Below are 12289 nucleotides of genomic sequence, written 5' to 3' on the forward strand. Positions count from 1 at the left end.
GGGGCCAGGGGGCCTTGGCCCCCTCCTCCCCCGCCAACAAAGAGAGAAAGAGAGAAGGAAAGAAGGGAAAGGGAAAGAGGAGAGAAAGGAAAGAAAGAAGAGGAAGAAGAACAGAAAAGGGGGAAAAGAAGGAGATCGGGTGGGCCGGGGGGGGGGGGGGGTGATCGATAGGGCCTTGCCTCCCCCCTCAAAAAAAAAAAAGAAGAAGAAGAAGAGAGAATTAGGAAGGAAAAGGAAAGAAAAAAGGAAAAGAGGAGATACATAAAGGGTAAGGAAAGAAGAGGAAGAAGAAAAGTAAAGAAGGGGATATCAGTTGCAATTTTCCAGCCGACAATATTTGTTGATCGGGAACGGGGAGCCAAAAGGCCCTTGCCCCCCCCCCCCTCCCCCTCCCCGCAAAAAAAGGAGAGAGAAATGGAAAAGGGAAAGAGGAAAGCTGTAAGGAACAAAAAAGAGGAAGAAGAAAAGAAAAGAAGGGGAGATCAGTTGCAAAATTATTATTCATCTAGCCAACAACGTGTGGATCGGGGGCGAAAGGCCCTTGCCTCCCCCAGCAAACTTAAACGAGACATTAGGAAGGGAAAGGGAAAGAAGAGAGAATTTTGTGAGAGGTGCGAGAGCATGAGGAATTGCATTTCTTTTAAAATGGGATAATAGCCAGGGGCATCGCTATTGTCGGTAAAATTGCGCTGCTTTCGGGAAAATTGAGAAAAGGGGAGGGGGGAAATGAGAGGGGAAGGGAAAGAAAGGAAAAGAAAAAAAGTAAAGGAAAAAAGGAGAGAAAGGAAAGAGAAGAGAAGAAAGAAAGAAAAAAGAAAAAGAGGAAGGAGAGGAAAGAAAGGAAAAGAAAGAAAAGAAAGAAAAGGAGAAAAGGAAAAAAAGAAGAGAGAAAGGAAACATGAGAAACGGGGGAGAAAGAGAGAGAGAGAGAGAGAGAGAGAGAGATAGAGACGGGAGGGGTAAGAGCCTGAGGAATCGTCTAAGCTTTCGCGGTTCGCGCGGGAGGGGGGAAACCTCATTCAGACAAGGATTAACGAATCGTCTACTTTTCCTAAAAATTTAATGAATCGTCTAAGCTTCCGCGCTTCGCGGAGGAGGGGGGGGGGGACTGAATTTAAACAAGGATTAAGAATCGAGAACGGTACTCGAATCGTCTTGTTCCTCTGATATAACTTAATGAAACTTCAAAGCTTCCGCGCTTCGCGCGGAAGGGGAAAATCTGAATTCAGACAAGGATGATTAGGAGTCGAGAACGGTAATATACAACGAATCGTCTTCTTAATTTCTCCATTAGTTTATTGAAACGTCAAAGCTTCGGCGCTTTGCACGGGAGAGGGAAAACTGAATTCATACAAGAATTAAGAGTATAGACAGCGGTACAACGAATCGTCTTTTTAATTCTTCCGCGATATGCGCGGGAGAGGGGGAAACTCTGCACCCCCCCCCCCCCCGGCCCCTAGTGAGAGCGCGCTTTGCGTGCTCTGTAAAAAATTCGAGAGATGTCCTCTTTTTATCTCTGATAAGTGCCCCGGTTATTTTGACACGTGCCCCCTTATCCTGTCTAATAAGTGCCATTTTCCTTCTCATAAGTGCCTTTTTCATCTCTGGCGTGTGCCCCTTATCAGGTGCGAGATCACCTCTGATAATTCCCCTTTTTACTTTGACACGTGCTCCTTTTATTTTATAATCAGTGGCATTTCCCTATGGATAGGACAGAAAAGAAGTTACTCGTAATCATGAATTAAATTACAAAGTCCACTTTTTATACGCACTATATTAAATCCTATAGCTAGCTTATACAACATTCCTTTCTAAATTGAGGAAGATATCAAGGCGGCAATCACGAGGTACTGGACAACACTTATAGAAATATAGATACATGATGACAAAAAAGGCCTAACTGAGTCAATTATAGGCTACAGAAATATTGGCGCTCCTAACTTCTCCATAGAACGCAGTTTCCATATTTAAAAAATGTATATTTTTCTCGCCTTAAAATGCTAGATTCCAAAGTACAAAAAGTTTTTGTTCGAGCGGTCGCTACGTGATCTCGTAAAATGAAATATCAGTATATTTACAAAAAGCATCGCTAGAATGCAAAGTCCAAAGTCTTCCTATTTAGGGTTAATGACATTTGACACTTGATCCCTTCACACCCCCTCAGTCAAGCCTCTAATTAGGCGGACACTTTTTTTTTTGTCTCGAAATTTGAAAATTTGACATTTTTTTTCGTTGGGGGGGGGGGGGGTAAGGTCACTTTACGTTAGCCGTGGGCATAATTTTTTTTTTCTTTTTAATTTAAAAAAAAACAAAAACAAAAAACAAAGGGGGGGGGGGTTTTAGTTTTTTTTAGGGGGGTTTACACACATAAAAATACCAAAGGGGGGGTTTGAACCCCCAAACCCCCCCCCCCCCCTGCGTACGCCCCTGTGTATGACACAAGTTCAGTCTCGTGTCCTAGTGAGTCTATCGTTTGATTTAAAGTATTTCTTTGACTTATGTACTTGAAGCTAATTATATCTTTATCTATGGCTGTAATAACTTGTTTGTTCTAAAATACTATGCATTCATGCATGAGAGTATAACGATTTCTTATAATTGCCATAGGAATTATAGAGTGAAATTGCTGTTGAAAGACAAGAATTCTAATAAGATGCTGTTATTTGGGAAGTTTTGATTAATGTATTACTAGATGAATGAAACGCTCAGTTTGTCATTTATTGATATTGCTAATCTCTTTGATTTCATACTTTCCATGATTCAGTATTCTTATTGTTTGATAATGTTTACTTTTCAGAGTAAATGAGTATATCTGTTTGATAAATGTATTTATCATGTTTTGTATTTTTCGTATCTTTGATACAGGTTTTTATTTTCGTTTTACAACCCGATTGGTGTTGGAATAAAAAGCTGAAGTAACTGCAAACATCTGTGTCGAGCGTTCTTTTCCCTGCGTTACATGTCAGTAAGCGTAAAACACAGGGGGAAAATGCGTTCTTTAGTTCAAGTGTCCCATTCGGATCACACTAATGGTAAAATAAAATGACCACTATTTTAAAGAAAATGAAGTAATTAAAATGTCCATATCGGAAAAATTGCGAAAAGGAAATGAAACTTTACCCAGTCAGTATAGCATAATCAAACATGGCTCAAAAGAATTGGAGATCATATAACAAAACGGCTATTATTTAAACGGCTATTTCCCAGTAGACTGATCGGCCATGAGGCCGACAATATCCTGTCTTAATTGTGAAACCTTAGAACAGTTGTCAGAAGGCAGTAAAACAGCCATGGTCTTGGTGGCTATTGGTTGCAAGATTCTGCATGGAGCAGGGCCGTAGCCAGAGTTTGATGTTTTTTTGTTTTGTTTGGGGGGGGGCACATACAGGTAATTGATCGACGTCCTGGGAGGGGTCTACAAAAAATTTCCACCGATCTTGGAAATTTTGGGGGCACGTGCCCCCCCCCCCCCCCCCGGTGGCTACGTGTCTGGCATGGAGCAATATTGGAAGGAGCGAACCGACCAAGTTTGAGAATTGTTTAAAAACCTTATAAAGAAAAAAATAATTTCCAAAGCCGTTTACTCTGCGTGTTGATATTGAGGGCATTTTCCCTCTTTTCTCCTTTTTAACTTTCTCTCACTTTTGCACCCCTTTCAAGTGACTCTCGTGCCCCCTCTCCCCCCCCCCCCCCGTAGACACGACACTGCTTATGTGTCTCGGTCTCGAGAACATCTTTTTTCAGAAGGTCCACGAGATGAGGAGGAATTAAAGAGAGAGTGGGGAAAAGATTTTCCTACGCTGATAATTTCATAAAGCTACTGTGGAATGATTACTAAAATACTATACAAAACCAAATTATTTAAACAAGAGAATACCGACACATTGACAAACTTTCCAGAATAAATCCCCAAATTTTCAAGGCTTTAAAGCTTACAACGAAACTGTAAACTTACTTCTTTCTATGGTAAAATGGAGTTGTGACTTGTAATAACTTCTATTTGAAACTGGTTTACTTTTGATATGTGTCCTTGCTATTTTTTCTTCATTTGTCTCTTTTCCCCCCTCTCATTCTATCTTGATTATATTGTTATGGTTTTTAATTAATAAGAAAGTAAAAATAAATTAACACTGACAAACAAATGCATACAATTCAAAACTCCTTATTATGTCCATGGGGCTTTTAAATCATGTTTCGTATGGAAAAAATGAGCGATTTAAAATATGTTTGTTTGTTTAGTTTTATTTCTGCGTTCAAAAAGATACAAATTCAAACTCAATTGACAAAAGTGTGAACAATAACAAATACAATGATATAATGTTTACAAAAGTAATTGAATAGAAAGTCATGTACAATAATATCATACAATAAACATATACGAATAAGATATGTAGTACATATTTTCCAATAAATTAGAGAGGTAAGTTAGAACGCAGGAGACCGCCATCGTGAGCGGTTAGGCTGGAGATGGATGGCGGCCTCATTAAAAAAAAAGATTTTGGCGACATAATTCTCTTGGGAAAACTGAGTGATCAAATGGGTGCAGAAAGCAGTTGCATGATAAAGCATACAATAAGTCACGGTTACATTATATTATATCCTGCAACAAAAATTTGTTGGCTTTTGATTGGTTGAGAGCTCGGCACATGACCAGAAATATTTGACCCATTTTTAGAAAGTACTATATTATGAGAGTACTATTTTGGTTTACTATTTGGGAGTTGAAAAAAAAATGTTAATTTTTTTTTTTAATAGAATCAATTTTTTTTCTTCAAATCTTAATTTAAAGGTAATACAAAGTTTTGGGAAATTTTGAAAATTGGGTGGATAGTAAATATTTACAATTTTTATATATTTGGATGCCCCTGTGGATGTATTATAAGCACTAAAAAAATTAGTCCCTAAAACACTTCTGTTTTCGAGAAAAACTGAATATAAAAATTTACCGGTGCTCCCGGTAAATTTTGATAAATTTCAAATAGCGCCTACGGCAGTACAATGGTAGCTGCGACCATGAAAATCTCAGAATATGTAGTTGTGATATATAATTTCCAAATGGGAATAGCTAATCGGTCGATTTTAGTCAAGAACCATTGTTTCATAACTAAATTAATATCTTGACCTTGAGAGGGAGCTATACAACATAAAGAGTTTATTATTTATAATTTCATAACTTTAGACTCAATTTCAACCGGGACAACGATCAATTAATATTGCAGGAACGCATGTGCTTCCAATATGTTAATTTGAACAAAATTCATGACCCCATACCAAAACTTTGTAATACCTTTAATGAAAACAAAATAATTTAAATCTTTCTAGATAAAAATTGACATTTTTTTTTGTTCTAAAATATTTTTTCCCAATTTTTTATTTTTTTAATTTTTTTTAAAATAAATTTTTGATGCAGGATAAAAACAAATATACCATGCCTTCTATTCGAGGTACTGGTTAAACTATTGGCCTCGGTGACTCCAAAAGTACCATTTAAACTGTTATTGTACTATGCAAGGCTTTCTTGAAAAGCAGGTCCACTGGCTTTCAATGGAACTGCATGAATGAAACTACCCTGTTGAAAAAAATCATGAATGAAATGAAATAAATAACACAAATAAAATGAATAAAACAATCATTATTGGAGATGGTTAATGTGGCAGATCAACGCAGGCTAGCGACGATGTCGAATTTCTTAGGAGCAAGTGTGGACGTGCGATGTCCGAATCCATAGTCGGGAAGGACGCCGTCGGGTATTCTGAAGGTAAACTTTTGAAGCAGGTTGGTGAAGAACAAGAACAATTCAACCTTGGCAAGTTGCTCTCCAAGGCATATCCTCCGTCCTGGACAGGAATTATAATACAATAATAATTAAATTCATAGCTTTTTCACCATCGTTTTCTTAAAGGACACGAATATAACTACCTATATATTACTATATTATTATATTACTTGAAAAAAGGGTTACCTATGTCGTCTTCTGTAAAGATTTTGTTTAAATCTCTCCCCTCCCTTATCTCTCTTCACCCTCTCTCATTAAGACTAAGACTTTAGTTCTTATGACTATACATGTACATGACTTTTATATATTATAAACAGATAATGTTGGGACTTAGTGACTAAGATGATTGTGCTTCAGCTTTCGTGGAACACAGTTGAATCATCAAGAACGTCTCATATTTTCTATGATCGTAGGGGGGGGGGGCAGGTAATTTCATTTTTGAAAGTTGTGATTGATCTGAATAGTCTTTACCTTCATGCACTTGCGAGATATTGCACCTTTAACTTTAAACTATACTGGCATACCATAAGGATAAGTGCAATAAGTTATACAATTTAAATCATTGACTTATACCTGCTCCAAAAGGCATGTGCCCCTCTGGCTTCTTGGTCGCCTTCCCATCTTCACTTAAAAATCTAGTCGGGTCAAAGGACTCGGGGTCGGGCCACAACTCCGGATCTAGATGCATGCCTACCATATTCATCATTATAATGGAACGCTCAGGAAGGAGGTAGCCTCGGAACACGATGCTTTCTGTGTTAATGTGTGGAATGCCAAGGGGCGCGATCGGACGGATTCGGAGAAGTTCGGCAATGGTTGCTTCTGTATAAGGCATCCTGGTGCGGTCGTCATAGTGAGGTGTGCCTTCATGACCGATGACGTCGTCGATTTCTTGGCAGACCTGAATTAAACAAAGAGTTACATAGACTGGTGAAATTTCAAACACTAGCTGAAATAAATCCAATTCTACCACTAAAAATAACTTACACAGGATACCAGATTAGGTGGTTGTCCCAGGGATAGTTTTGGTAGTACTAGTCCGGATACAGGATTTTCCAGAAATCCTATTCAAATTTCAATTAAAACCTAGTTGACTGCGATCGACAGCCCAGGAGACCGTCATAACCGTTGAGATAACTAAACTGACATCCATTCAACGGTCAACGGGATATCCCTATTCAATTAGTTTTTCATTAACATTTAAAGTAAGTGATATACCTTTTCCTGGATATCTGGATACCCTGCCATATACAGCATGGCCCACGTCAGCGTGGTTGCAACAGTCTCGGTTCCAGCCAAGTAGATGTCGAGGAGTGTTCTCCAAAGGAGTGACTCATCAAAAAAGGTCTCCTCTCCTGCATCTTTGGCCCGGTCGATCTCGGCTAAACACATGTCAATGACATCCCTTGGATTATCGACGTCCACTGTCTCACGATGCTCAACAACCTCCTGCTTCATTAAGCCTATCAGCGCGTTGCACATGTTGCGTTCCTTCGTGAAGAGTGGAGTAAAGTACAACCATGGCATCATCTCTAAAGGCCCGTAAAAGTTCTCGGCACCGAGGACGTCGGTAATGAGCTGCACCATCTGTTGAAACCTACCATTGGAATACTCGAAGCGCTGACCAGCTGTGATCGACCGAATGATGTTGGCCACGGCATAGTTGACGGTTCGGAATGGATCGAATGGCTTGCCTTCTGCCAGAATGAATTCCTTACAAAGAACCCGAGCCTCTTCGTTGACCCGATCTCCAGCACTCCTCTTCCCCATGCCAAATTTGCGGAAAACAAGAAGAAAGAAGCGCCGCATATCACTCCATGATTTTCCCTCTTCAAAAATAATGCTACCTAAATATACAAAAGGAAAAGTGTAAAAACAGTTAATAAATAAAAGCGCAAGTCCATAGAATGGGAAGCGGAGTATAGGGCTTTTAACGATCGCTTTTCACATTATACCTTTTCTCTTTATTTTTCATTCATTTTTCCATTCAGTATAGGCCTATCATCTACCCCACTGCATGCATGTGGAAGACCCCTTTTCAGGATTTGACAGTGGCATACTAACCTTTATCTCTGAATGCAACATGTGCTAGAGGTGCAGTATCTCTTCCCGATGTAATCTCAGCTTGCTTCACAAAGAGTTCTTTCACCATCTCAGGATCACTCAGAATCACCAGCAATTTTTTGCCCTTTGACACTGAGTAGATATCACCGTACTGTCGTCGTAATCCTGTCACAAGCTCGATGAGGTTAGGTGGTTTGGAGCGTGATAGGATGCGCCAAAGGTCATTCAAGAAGATACTGAGAGTGGTTGGGCCAGGCGGTGGAGGATGTGATGACGGTTGTTTTCGGTATCGGCGTATCCATACAAATGTTAAAGCGGCAGCAGCTATTCCGAGAAAAATCTGTGTTGTCGTCACGAACTCCATTGTTTTAGTCTTATCTGCATGTACACTAAAACCGACCATTCAAATAGGAAAATTATTAACGGTAATGCCTTTCGACAATTATTTCACTATCAACTCCCGCCCCCCCCCCCCCCCCCCACTCAGGGGTCGGAATGACCGCATGCGTGTTGCCAAAATGTCCAGTAAAGGGGTACTTTTCGTGCGACAAAGTCCGGCCCGAGAAAAAGGGTGTATTTGACTTTTCACCCGGAGATTTCTGTAAAAAGGGGGTGTTTTTCCTTTTTTTTCCTCTCATCTCTTTGGACTCCTGAGAAGTTATTCCGAATTTAGGGGGATACATTGAGCATTTTTCCTGATTTAGGGGGGTCTCCAAGGCAGGAAAAGCCCGCGAAAAGCCCGCGAAAGGGGGGTTCGGAAATGTTGGCAGTCCTCAGATAGGGGGTGCTTTAAAAAAGAGGGAACGAGCATTATGCGTACCCTAAATAACACTGAGGGGGGGGGGGGGGGGTATCATCCTCTCTTCATAATGTAAATATTTTGCATTATGCAGATGTTATAGCCTCCAATGTAGGCCGAGTTGTAACGTGTTTTTAATTACACTTCATTATTCAGGGGAATTATATACGGCCAGACATTTTATGCAGGATTCATTTGTGTTCTGGGCTTGATCTCTCCATGTACTTTTTAAACGTGTTTGTTTCACAATATGCATGATCATATACGACAGTTAAACAAATAGAGTACTAACGGTGTGTTTGCTTAAAGGTATTACAAAGTTTTGAAAAATGGGTGGATAGTGATTCTTTAAGTTCAAGTTCAAGTTCAAGTTCAAGCTTTATTTCCACATGTGGTTCATAAAAACAAGTATACATACATGTTCAGACAAATACAAAGTGCAAAGTAATACAAAATTAACAAACAATAATTTTGATATATTTGGATGCCCCTGTGGATCTATTAAAAACACTAGAATCTTTAGCCCCTAAAACAATTCTGCTTTCGAGAAAAATTGAATATGAAGATTAACCGGTGCTCCCGGTAAATTTTGATCAATTTCAAATAGCTCCTACGGCCGTACAATGGTAGCTGCGACCATGAAAATCTCAGAATATGTAGCTGTGGTATATAATTTCTGAACGGGAATAGCTAATCGGTCGATATTAGTCAAGAAACATTGTTTTATAGCTTTACAACATACAACATAATTATAAAGTGTTTATTATTTACAATTTCATAACTTTAGAGTCGATTTCGACCACGACAAAGGTGATCAGTGAATATTGTAGGATCGCATGCTTCCAATATATCCTTTAAGTTGTAAAGTTTTCTAATAATACACTATTCATTAATCAGCGGGGAAGGTACGGTCAAACATTTTATGCCGGATATTTATCTTGTGTTCCTGGCTTGATCTCTACATGCATGTTTTTTAAACTTATTCAAATTGTTTGTTTCATGATGCATGCAGGATCATATACGACAGTTCAACAAAAAAGAGTACAATGTCGTTTGCGTGCATGGGTGTGTGAATATCTTAGCAGCCCCCCCCCCCCCCCCCCCACGTTATGAGCTGATACTATATAGTTCACAACCTTGTATGCACGATCGCGCGTTAGTCTGCAGGCATTATAATAGACTCATATTGACACTCCACCAAACTATTTACATGTACATACCCAAATATGTCTATCTCAGATAAGCACTCAGATATCGACCTATACGCCTGATAGATTCATTGCCCCCAATATATCGGTGGTAGATAATAATTATGCGCGGCTGTATAGCCTATAGGCCTATATTACTGCACCGATGGATTTTCTTACGTCCGGTAGCGGTAGATTACAATACATTCAACCCTTTGAAAATAACCCATTCATCAAATTTTGTGCTACCAAATTCTGTGGCCATGCTTTATGCACAATGGACTATGGAAGAGGCCCGCAAGTCTTGTGCACAAGATTCTATCGCATATAGAACAGGAAATTGGCCGTTTGACCACATAATTAGTCTCGCTTGAATAAAGTTACGTTGGTGTGTACCATACATGCATAATCATGGTACTTTGAAAAATGTCTCTTAGATCAACGAATTTTACTCACCGATTAATTGTCCGACTGCATGTCTCTGCAAATAGCCTGATCTGACTCGATCGCTGAATTATTATGGTATAAACGAAAGCATAGCATGCATACCGTCCAGCGAGGCGCGAATTAGCTAGGATTCTATTTTAGGTTGGGGGGGGGGGGGGGGGGGGGCCGGGGTAGTGAGTACGCGAATATGGTGGTGTTTTTTTTTTTTGGCGTTTCATTAAATTATGTATCTGTGGTTGGGCTTTCATCGAAAGGGTGCGGTGCGGTGCGGCGCGGTGTGGTGTGCTCAACGCACCCATTCGATAAAAGAGGGAGGCCTTTTCTCGAAAGGGTGCGCTGAGAGCGGAGTACCGTTTTAACACACCCTTTCGATGAAAGCGGGGGGGGGGCCGGGGCGAAGGACTCTTGCCCCCCCCCCCCGCCAAAAAAATAAATCAGAGAGAGAGAGAGAGAAGGGAAAGGGAAAGGGAAAGAGAAGATAAAAGGAAAGATCGAAAGAAGAGGAAAAAGAAGAAAAGAGGGAAATGGGGGAAGGGCAAAAGGCTCTTGCCTCCTCCCTCCCCCCCCCCCCGCCAAAAAATAAATAAGAGAGAGAGAGAGAAGGGAAAGGGAAAGAGAAGATAAAAGGAAAGAAAGAAGAGGAAAAAGAAAAAAAGAGGGACACGGGGGCGAAGGGCTCTTGCCCTCCCCCACCCCCCCCCACCAAAAAAATAAATAAGAGAGAGAGAGAGAGAGAGAGAGAGAGAGAAGGGAAAGGGAAAGGGAAAGAGAATATAAAAGGAAAGAAAGAAGAATAAGAAGAAAAGAGGGAAACGGGGGCGAAGGGCTCTTGCCTCCTCCCCCCCCCCCCCGCCAACAAATAAATAGGAGAGAGAGAGAGAGAGAAGGGAAAGGAAAAGAAAATATAAAAGGAAAGAAAGAAGAAGAAGGAAAGATGGATACGGGGGAAGGGCGAAAGGTTCTTACTCCCCCCCCCCCCTTTCCGCCAAAAAAATTAATAAGAGAGAGAGAGAGAGAGAGAGAGAGAGAGAGAAGGGAAAGGGAAAGAAAATCTAAAAGGAAAGAAAGAAGAGGAAAAAGAATAAGAAAAGAGGGAAAGGGGGCGAAGGGCTCTTGCCAACAAAATAAATAAGAGAGAGAGAGAGAAGGGAAAGGGAAAGAGAAGATAAAAGGAAAGAAAGAAGAGGAAGAAGAATAAGAAGAAAAGAGGGAAACGGGGGCGAAGGGCTCTTGCCCTCCCCCCCCCCGCCAAAAATAAATAAGAGAGAGAGAAGGGAGAGGGAAAGAAAATATAAAAGGAAAGAAAGAAGAGGAATAAGAAGGAAAGAGGGAAACGGGGGAAGGGCGAAGGGCTCTTGCCCCCCCCCCCCCGCCAATAAAATAAATAAGAGAGAGAGAGAGTGAAGGGAAAGGGAAAGAAAATATAAAAGGAAAGAAAGAAGAGGAAAAAGAATAAGAAAAGAGGGAAACAGGGGCGAAGGGCTCTTGCCTCCTCCCTCCCCCCCCCCCCGCCAAAAAATAAATAAGAGAGAGAGAGAGAATCATCTGTTCTGATCCTGGTCCTGATCCTCAAGAGGGATATAAAGATGACCAATAAGAACGTTATCGTTCGAGAGAGAGTGTTTGTTGCTTCTAGAACATTTTAGAATTAAGTCCCATCACATTGCAGTTGTGGGGAGGGACTATGATTATATTACCCCCTTGGATGGCTTCCCAGAGTCTGGTTTTGAAGGTTTCGACTGTGTCGCAGGCAAAGATGCTGGGGGGGGGGGGAAGTAAATTCCAGGCCCGTATGGTTCTTGGAAAGAAGGTGAGTCGATATATATCCGTCTTGCATCTTATGTTGGAGAAGGAGAGGGAAAGAGAAGATAAAAGGAAAGAAAGAAGAGGAAGAGGAAGAAGAATTTGTGTTCTGCCAGTGTCACAAATAGATATATAAATATGCTCATCTGACGATAATTTGATGTATAAAACCCCTCACCTTCTTGGGGCTCCGCCCCTTGGATCCAACACCAA

At 40.6% G+C, this 12289-nt stretch overlaps 1 protein-coding gene across 3 annotated transcripts; it reads right to left on the bottom strand.

Annotated features, from left to right (window-relative positions):
- Positions 1 to 5398: 5398 nt before the first annotated feature.
- On the bottom strand, positions 5399 to 10405 carry LOC575452 (cytochrome P450 2U1). 3 transcript variants are annotated; one of them, XM_030972982.1, is made up of 5 exons: positions 10283 to 10405; positions 7841 to 8229; positions 6995 to 7623; positions 6471 to 6677; positions 5399 to 5837 (listed from the first exon to the last, which is right to left on the bottom strand). In XM_030972982.1, exons 2-5 carry the CDS (start codon positions 8202 to 8204, stop codon positions 5646 to 5648), a joined length of 1392 nt encoding a protein of 463 aa, XP_030828842.1. In that variant the 5' UTR covers positions 8205 to 8229; positions 10283 to 10405; the 3' UTR covers positions 5399 to 5645. The 3 variants fall into 3 exon arrangements, with proteins under 3 accessions (XP_030828842.1, XP_030828840.1, XP_011664220.2); XM_030972980.1 differs by having other exon boundaries at positions 6350 to 6677; XM_011665918.2 differs by lacking the exon at positions 10283 to 10405 and adding an exon at positions 9860 to 10228 and having other exon boundaries at positions 6350 to 6677.
- Between the last annotated feature and the right edge of the window lie 1884 nt (positions 10406 to 12289).

This window comes from Strongylocentrotus purpuratus, unplaced genomic scaffold (genome assembly GCF_000002235.5).
Source record: "Strongylocentrotus purpuratus isolate Spur 01 unplaced genomic scaffold, Spur_5.0 spur5_scaffold_6, whole genome shotgun sequence".
Taxonomy (NCBI): Eukaryota; Metazoa; Echinodermata; class Echinoidea; order Camarodonta; family Strongylocentrotidae; genus Strongylocentrotus; species Strongylocentrotus purpuratus.